The sequence below is a fragment of the Schistocerca serialis genome, chromosome 6 (genome assembly GCF_023864345.2).
Source record: "Schistocerca serialis cubense isolate TAMUIC-IGC-003099 chromosome 6, iqSchSeri2.2, whole genome shotgun sequence".
NCBI classification, from domain to species: domain Eukaryota; kingdom Metazoa; phylum Arthropoda; class Insecta; order Orthoptera; family Acrididae; genus Schistocerca; species Schistocerca serialis.
In genome coordinates this window covers 230,851,203-230,859,569 of record NC_064643.1, presented here as the reverse complement: position 1 = coordinate 230,859,569, position 8,367 = coordinate 230,851,203, and the positions used below count along the sequence as shown (strand labels likewise).

Sequence of the window (8,367 nt, the reverse complement as noted above, 5' to 3'; positions counted from 1 at the left end):
TTAAATTTTTGTTTGTGCAGCGGGAGGGGTGGGGGGTTAAATTACTCCCTAGCATTTTGAAAGGTTATTAAAATTTATGTTTGGCTGCCGTCAATGTAATGTGTAATTTGGGGAGCTTTAAAGAGCCTTCTGCTATGTGGGTCGTGTTATCGTTAAATGTATTTCGGTTATATTTTTTAGAAGGACCAGTTACTGAGCTAGTTGACCTGTTTCTGTAGAATGGGGCGTTCAGTATTGTCAACTGATGCCTGGTTTCAGTCGTGACCACATTCGTATCATACTAAAACCAAATTAATTTCACTAGTCCTAGACTGTAATTTCATTGTTAATTGTTATTTTTCATAAAATGGCTGACTTATTATCTTTTTTATAGTGTGACTGATGTTCATCTGAAGGTCTGGTCTTACCACTCCCCAAGCAACTTTAACATCGATTCACTCCTTACATTTTATCAGTGAATATTAAGCCCTCCTCCTTAGCTTCGTGGACATCGCGGCTGACTGCTATGGACTGTCATGCTGAGGGCCCGGGTTTGATGCCCGATCGGGTAGGAGATTTTCCCCTCTCGAAGACTGAGTGTTGCGTTATCCTCATCATCTTTTCACCACTGTCGACAGGCAAGTTCCAAACTGTGGTGTCCATTTAAAAGACTTGCAACTCGGCGGCCGAACTTCCCCAAGTGGGGACCTCCCGACCATAAATGACATACTATCATTCCATTTCATTTCAGTGAATGATAGATGGAAAAACCCTTTACTCCTGTAACAATTCTTTATGCCTCCAAAAGAAACGTGTGAACAATGTAGCAGAAGAGCAGAACTGAAAAAATGAGCGACAATCTCAGGTACGTCCTTCACGTGCATCACATCATGTGACGTGTTTCCACGGATGCTTCTCTTAAAGCTGACATTACAATTCCGAAAACCCGCTATTCTGCCATTATTTGATGCAGTCAAAAGAGCTGCGGAATATGGAGTACATCGGCATAACATTTCGAAACTGCAGTACAGAGACAGATAGAAAGTCAAATAGTCGAATGTTCTGCTTTGCTGGAAATTCCTACCGCCACAGTGTAGAAACTGGGAAGGTCGTGCTATGTGTTCTTCGTGGGACAGAAAGTGGGTTGGTGATGGTGCTGGTACATTAAGTTGACGTGTCAAGCAACAAGTGGAGTACGATTTGAACGGCAGGTCGGAAGAATTAGTGACACATGTGATGACTCCCTCAGCGATTGCCAACAAATTGAAAGTTTGAAGTCAGGACGTTGGGGAATGGATTAATGTAGATAATTTTTTTTTTCGCTCAGAAAGCGTGTCTACTTTAGTGGTCGAGTACACATCACCCAAACCGGTTACGAGGTTCAGCAAATATGTAGAATACATTATTGTTTAATATCATGTTACAAATGTGTTCATAAGACGGACGAGACATTAAATATTATGGAAGGTTTATTTAAGAACACCATTATCGTAGGCTGTTTGAAGCTGAGCTGACTTAGTGACCAAAATCTAAAATGGAATGGACGCTAACAGGAAGAAATTTGCGAGACTGAGTCCATTAAGCTCTTCCATGGGTATCCACAGCCAATAATACCTTACAGTTGGACATTTCATGCTGTCACAGCTAACATATAGGCGAATGCATTATTTAAAAATTAACTGTGTGTTGCACAATGCCTAACCAAATTTAATCGTTCGACATTAGGAACGTCGGTCAAAATCCATGTACCCCTGTAACTGAAGTAACACGTTCCGGTGAATCGTGTTTAAAGTTGTGTTAAAAGTTGCTCGATCACTTGGATCCAGTTCACTGCTCATTCGACGCACACGCCTATATCGACGACTGTCGGTCAGACTAAGGCCAACACCTTGCCTAAAGGTATATCCGTAAAACCCTGCCTCTCCCCCTCCTCCCTACCACCAACCAACAAATACCACCCATCCCCCATCCCATTAACCAACTACGTTCCACACATTTACCAGAGAACTAAGTTTCACCCATTTAGCCTTAGCCAAGTGAGTGGGTGCCGTGGCAGAGGTTGCAAATCATCTCTTGCCAGGATTACATTTCAGGTTTGAAGAAAAACTACGGCTATGATTTTGGTGAGCTGGCAAATAGTATATTGTTTTACAGCGTACAGTACAGAATCGTCAGGTATACAAGAAACAGTTGAAAACGGAGTGCAAATTCCAAAAGGCTTTTACAGTGGAACAATTCTTTGTTGATAATTCTGTGGCTTTTAATGATTGTGATTCTAGTTAAACACCGGTAGCATCTCTAATCCAGGAGCGAAGGTTGCCGACGTTGGCGTATGCGGCTCCAGTAGCCTCGCAAGAGCTGCCGGTCCAGGAGACGATGCCGACCTGCGTGCTGCCACTGACCAGGGGGCCACCAGAGTCGCCCATGCAGACGCTCTTGCCGGCCTGTCCTGCGCACACCATGCGCGCCGTGACGGTGTTCACGTTGGCGAAGATGTTCTGGCAGGTGGCGCGGTCTATGATGCTCATGTCGACCTTCAGCAGGTTGTTCGGGGCGCCGCCGCTGGTGGACGTCTGGCCCCAGCCGGTGGCAGTGACGGCGAGACCGCCTGGTGGGTCGTAGTTGTCAGAGGGCAGGCCCACGGTACGCATGTTGGTACCCGAGAGGGATCCAGACACCTGTTGAGTACAATACTCTCAACTACAGTCTCCCCACAGTGCTAACATTTAATGTGTGTGACACACAGTGGTCAGTCAACAAATAATTTATGTTGTTATCGAGACCAATGGAAATTCTCTAAGACTAACAGTTACCACACTGATGTTTCGCTGATTTAATAGGATATACTTGTGGTGTACTACATCGATAAAAGTTCAACGTTGAAGATGAAGCTGTAGATCCCTCGAAGACGATAACAAATAAATCGAAATAGAAGAATATTCGCAAGAGAATAATATTTGTTGTCACTGCCGAAATAATTCGTCCCTGACGTCCACAATTTACAACACTATGGAAGCAAAAAGATAATATTATTTAATATTCTACAAGTAATGCTGCAAGGAAAGCCAAGCAGCTGGTTTGGTAGTAGGTATGAAAGTCAGTTCTATGCAATAGGAAGGACCTTAAGGTAATGTAATTCATCCACGAAATAAGTAACTAACAAAACACTTGTCCGACTGATTCTGGAGTACTGCTCATGAGTGTGAGAACATTACTAGGTTGGATTAATGAAAGTGATTGATAAGTTCGAACGACAAGCGGCGAGTTTCGTCAAGGGATCCTTGAGTCGGAGCGAAGGCGGTATGGAGATGCCCAATAAACTCCACTTGATACAGCTGAGGCGCTGTGAACCACGGAGAGGTTCAAAATAGTTCAAATGGGTCTGAGAACTATGGGACTTAACTTCTGAGGTCATCAGTCCCCTAGAACTTAGAACTACATCAACCTAACTAACCTAAAGACATCACACACATCCATGCCCGAGGCAGGATTTGAACCTGCGATCCTAGCGGTCGCGCGGTTCCAGACTGTAGCTCCTAGAACCGCTCGGCCACATACGCCGGCCACGGAGTGGTTTTCTACTGAAATTCCAAGAGATTATTGTCCGGGAAGAATTGGGAAACATATTTCTTCCACTCACACAGGTCACGCGAAATGACAACTACAAAAAATTCCTGAAATTAGAGCTAATACGGAAATTGGCGACGATTATTCTTGCAACTCGCCATTGGCGAATGGAATGCGGAGGGGATATCGGCTAATGGTATCAGAAATACCCTACACCATACACATTTAGGTCAGGTTCTAGTAAACCTAAGAGAGGCGAACGTTACGAGGAGTAGCAGAAATGAGATTAATGATGGAAATAACATCAAAACTACGAACCACAAACTAGACGAACTAAAGGAATTCACCTGCCTTGGAAGCAAAATAATATGCGATGAACAAGGCCAGGAAGACATATAAAACAGTGTAGCACGGGCAAAGACGGCTTTCCTGGCCAAAAGAAACTTGAAACACTTTTCGGACTTTGCCTTCAGTCAACCCTGTTACTGTAGTTTTCTTGTTCATTTTTAAAATGACGGCATTCGTTACTTATGTGCTGCACCCTTTTTCTGAAATTACGAAAGTTACTTCGGATATTAAGTTTTTCCAAATTAGAAAGGATGTTTCAAGCCACGACATTGCCATGTACCTAGGAACAAATATATGACTGAAATTTAAAAGCGTTACAACCGAGGAAATTTTGTCAACACTATAGCAGTCTGTCTGTTACATTGATACCCTACTACACACTAATAATCACTATGTGAAATCAAATTATGCGGAAGTATTATCAAAAATTCTGTCTCAAATTAAAGGGCATTTTGAAATTGAAACTATTGAAAATTAACATAAATTTCCGTTTTTCAAGATAGGTAAAGTTGTTAAGACATTAACGAAACTCGGTTCATTTGCAAATATCACATGTTCCGTAGGAAGAGACCTTATTGTTTTTCAAGGTACGGCGTAATGCACGGCTATCGGAGTATGGCATAACCGTCCACACATTATACACTTAGTTTTAAAAATATATAGATCTTGCCCTAAAGGTCTGTAACTGTGGTGCACACAACAAATCCGGTGTCCAAGAATAACAAAAACTGTGGGAAATGGCGAAAACTGCTAGTGGTCAATTCTAGTGCGAATTCCTTCATGAGGTTCTAAAATATGTCTGTAGACTGAAGTACTTATCAAAAAATATGACGTGTTCCTAGGTGCGCCATCCTTCCCGTTCAGTAATCTCAAACGTTGTCTCTAATTTAAGGGGGAATGTATGTCTGGAGCACTATATTGAACGGTAGCGAAACGTGGATTGTGAGGAAGCTCAGCGGAAGAGAACCGATGCTTTCGAGGTGTGCTATGAGAAGGATAACCAAAACTAGATGGACAAGATAAGAAATGAGTTTCTCCCAGAATAGGCTAGGGCATATGTACAACATTGAGAGAAGAAGGAAAAAATTCATGATACATGTGTTAGTACATCGTGGAGTAACTTACAAGGTACTATAGGGAACCATAGAGGATAGAAATTGAAGGCTCCAACCCAGGAAAAAGGATATCCAAAAAATAATCGGCAATATTGACTGCAGTTTTGAACTCAATTGGCAATCACTTGAGGGGAGACGACGACATTTTCGTCCAACATATTGGGAAAATTTGAAGAAGTAGCATTGAGTCTGACTGCAGAACGATTCTACGATGAAGACAAGACCTACTATCGATATAAACCCATCCAGGCGACAGCAGCGTCACCCGGTGATGAATGACTGCTAGTCAGACACATGCACGGTGCATGCAGTATCAGTGAGTCTCCTGTCTGTGTGGGATGGGGAAGACGTGCGCTCTATCTGAGTTTTACTGAGGGCAGATTGCGATCATCCGGAGGCCGGGTACCAGCTTTTCGTAAATGGCATAGCTTGTTGGGTGTGCGATGAATGCTGTAGCAAGTGTCTTCAACAAGTGGCGAAATGAAACTGAAACAACGGCCAGACCTCGCGGGCTTGGGCGGCCGGTGACCACTCATTATAGATATATGAAGACATGTCAGAAAGAATAGATACCATGTTCATATATAAATAAGGCTTACCTGCCAACGATCTCCTTCAGTGCGGACGCACTCACTTTGCTCAAACTCTTTCTTGTATCGGTAGGCTGTTATGAGTATAGTGGGCAGGGGCCCTACAAATGCAGTGTCTGGACAGTAAGTTGGAAGTATGGGTCTCAAGGGGAGCGTGCCAGAGATAAGTCCATGTAGTCCCAATACCTTCTGTGTCCTCGGTGGCTCAGTCGGATAGAGCAGGAGATATTGGGTTCGAGTCCCGGAAGAGTCACACACTTTCAACTGTCTCCATTGATATTTATCAACGCCTATAAGGAGCTAACGGTCGGAATTTCATTGTAATTTCATTCCTCAATATAGATGTTGGACGTCGTATGTTGGGCAGACTGGTAAAACGAGACAGGCGGCAAATGACGGAAGAACTATCATCAGACTTTAATACCGGGGAGAGCACAAGTGTGTCTGAACACACAGTGCACAAAACACTCCTACCGATCAGCTTCTGTAGCAGACTACCCATGCAAGTGCCACTGGTAACACCACAACATCAGCAACTACTATCGAAATGGGGAGATCCGAGCTATGGCAGAGCGTTGGCATGGCCTAATGAATTCCGATACGTTCTTCATCATGCCGATGGGAGGTCCCGAATCCGTCGTCTTCCAGGCCAACAGCCCCTTGACACCTTTACTGCGGGACGGAAGCAAGCGTGCGGCGGCTACGTTATGGGTCCAGTGGAGACCGTGCAAGGCACCATGACGGCCAACAGGTATCGTACATAGGCTGCAGACCACGTATACCCTCAATGGCGGTCGTTTTTCCTGACGGCAGTTGCGTTTTTCAACTAGATAGTGCCCCGTGTCAACAAGAACGGGAGTGTGATTGAGTGGTTCCTGAAACACAGTGACTCAGTTAGTGTAATGGCCTCAGAGCTCATCGCCCCCCCTCCCAGGAATTTACGGAAATTAGGCGATTTGGGCGTGCAGATGTGGTGCCAAATCCCTTCAGCAAACTGCCCAAACTTCATTGCTATCGTATGAGGACGTGTCGCTGCTGTTATCCGTGCCAGATGTGGAGGTATGTGGTTATGACGTCCTGGCTGATCAGTGTAAATGTAGATTCAATAAAAAAAAATAGCAATTAATGGGTTAAAGAAATGCTGTACAGTTTACGAACTCTCACCTGCAGCACCGCTATGTCGTAGTCAACCGTCGCGGAGTTGTACTGCTTGTGCATGTAGCCGGAAGCGACGTTGAGCACAGTGCCGCCGCTGTTCTTGTACGTGGAGCCGCCTCGCACGCTCATCAGCGAGACGGACTTGCCTTCGACGCAGTGGGCCGCTGTCAGCGCCCAGTTGCCGCTGATGATGGAGGCGCCACATATCTGGGAGCCGCCGTACTGGAAGGCCAGCTGCCAGGGGTAGTTGGAGATGTCGGCGTTGGAGCCGCCAATCACCCGGCCTTCGCCCCTGGACCACAGCTGGCGCCCTCTCGGCGCTGCGAAGCTCGGCGCCAGCAGGCACAGTGCGAGGACCAGGTTGCGGATCATGGCGGAGCTGCCGTGTGTGCCCTTTCTCGTCCGGACTGCAGATTATATAGCCATTCTGTGCGACCTTCACGTCTCAGTTCTGTTGTTATCTACATTGAATTACCGCCATCATGAAAACCCGATACAGTACTTACTTATCGGGTTTTAATGATGCGAAATTTATCCTTGGGACGGTGATTAAATATAGATAGCAACAGTATTGAGACGTGAAGGTCGCACAGAATCGAAAGTAAAATGTCAACGCACTATTTTTAAATAATCTGAAGTACCTCTTGAGTTGATCATCATTCGATATACAACATAACCCGAAAGACATTCTTGAAGGTTGCAGTAGTGCTGTGGTACATTGCGTGGATTGACACAGAGTCACATTATATCTGCACTTAAAAATGAGTTCTGTGTACTGTCGTTTATTACTGGAAGAAACAGAAAACGTTTAGTTCTCGTGTAGAGTAGCAATAATAACTTTTTTGTCAAGCTCGTTTCCATAAGAGAACAACTTATTCAAAGGAAAATCTTTGTAACTGTTACGTCACTTGATTAACAGACCTAATTGCCCTAGTATCAGAAAACAAGGAACATTGTGTTCCATAACTGCAATCACAGTTTTATAAAATTCCTACAGTTCGACAAAAGTCACGTTACACAACTCAAAAGACTTGTGGAACACCAGTCAGTATACACATGCAATAGCATTTGGCAGCGATACCATTCACCTTAATTACAGACGCACAGCTTGATGACATGGCGTTCAGGAGGTTTCAAGCGATCCATAATGCCTTCAATAGGCACCAAAGGGCCGATACTTGTACGTGAAAAGCATCTTCACCCCACAATGTTCCCACCGCCATAGTTAAAAGTAAGTACGTGTTTCCGGACACCGTTTCTTGCATCGAAGAGTCTTCGAAAATATCTAATCCCATCGGAAATGAAAATTACATTTATCGCTCTAGAGCACACTCGACCACGGTTGACGTGTCCATTCGTTATGCCCACTGCCAAACTCAAGCTGAACTTGTTATTTGCTTTTTCTCAGGCCACGAAGATAGGTCTCCCTGAGTATCTGTTTTATGGTACTGTTCCAAATTTCCACGTTGTGGAATTCACGCAGCTCTCTGTTATGTCAATAGCTGTCTTCTTTGGGTCGCCCTTTGACATCCTTCTGTTACAGCTTGTAAACTGTTTTCACTACACAAGGAAAAACAGCACTGCAAGATTGAAAGAAACAGGTGCTACGA

The 8,367-nt window shown here is 44.4% G+C and overlaps 1 protein-coding gene across 1 annotated transcript; it reads right to left on the bottom strand.

Moving 5' to 3' along the window:
- Positions 1-2,258: 2,258 nt before the first annotated feature.
- LOC126484778 (trypsin alpha-3-like) lies at positions 2,259-7,129 on the bottom strand. The gene is made up of 2 exons (XM_050108375.1): positions 6,764-7,129; positions 2,259-2,657 (listed from the first exon to the last, which is right to left on the bottom strand). Exons 1-2 carry the CDS (start codon positions 7,127-7,129, stop codon positions 2,259-2,261), a joined length of 765 nt encoding a protein of 254 aa, XP_049964332.1.
- Positions 7,130-8,367: the final 1,238 nt, after the last annotated feature.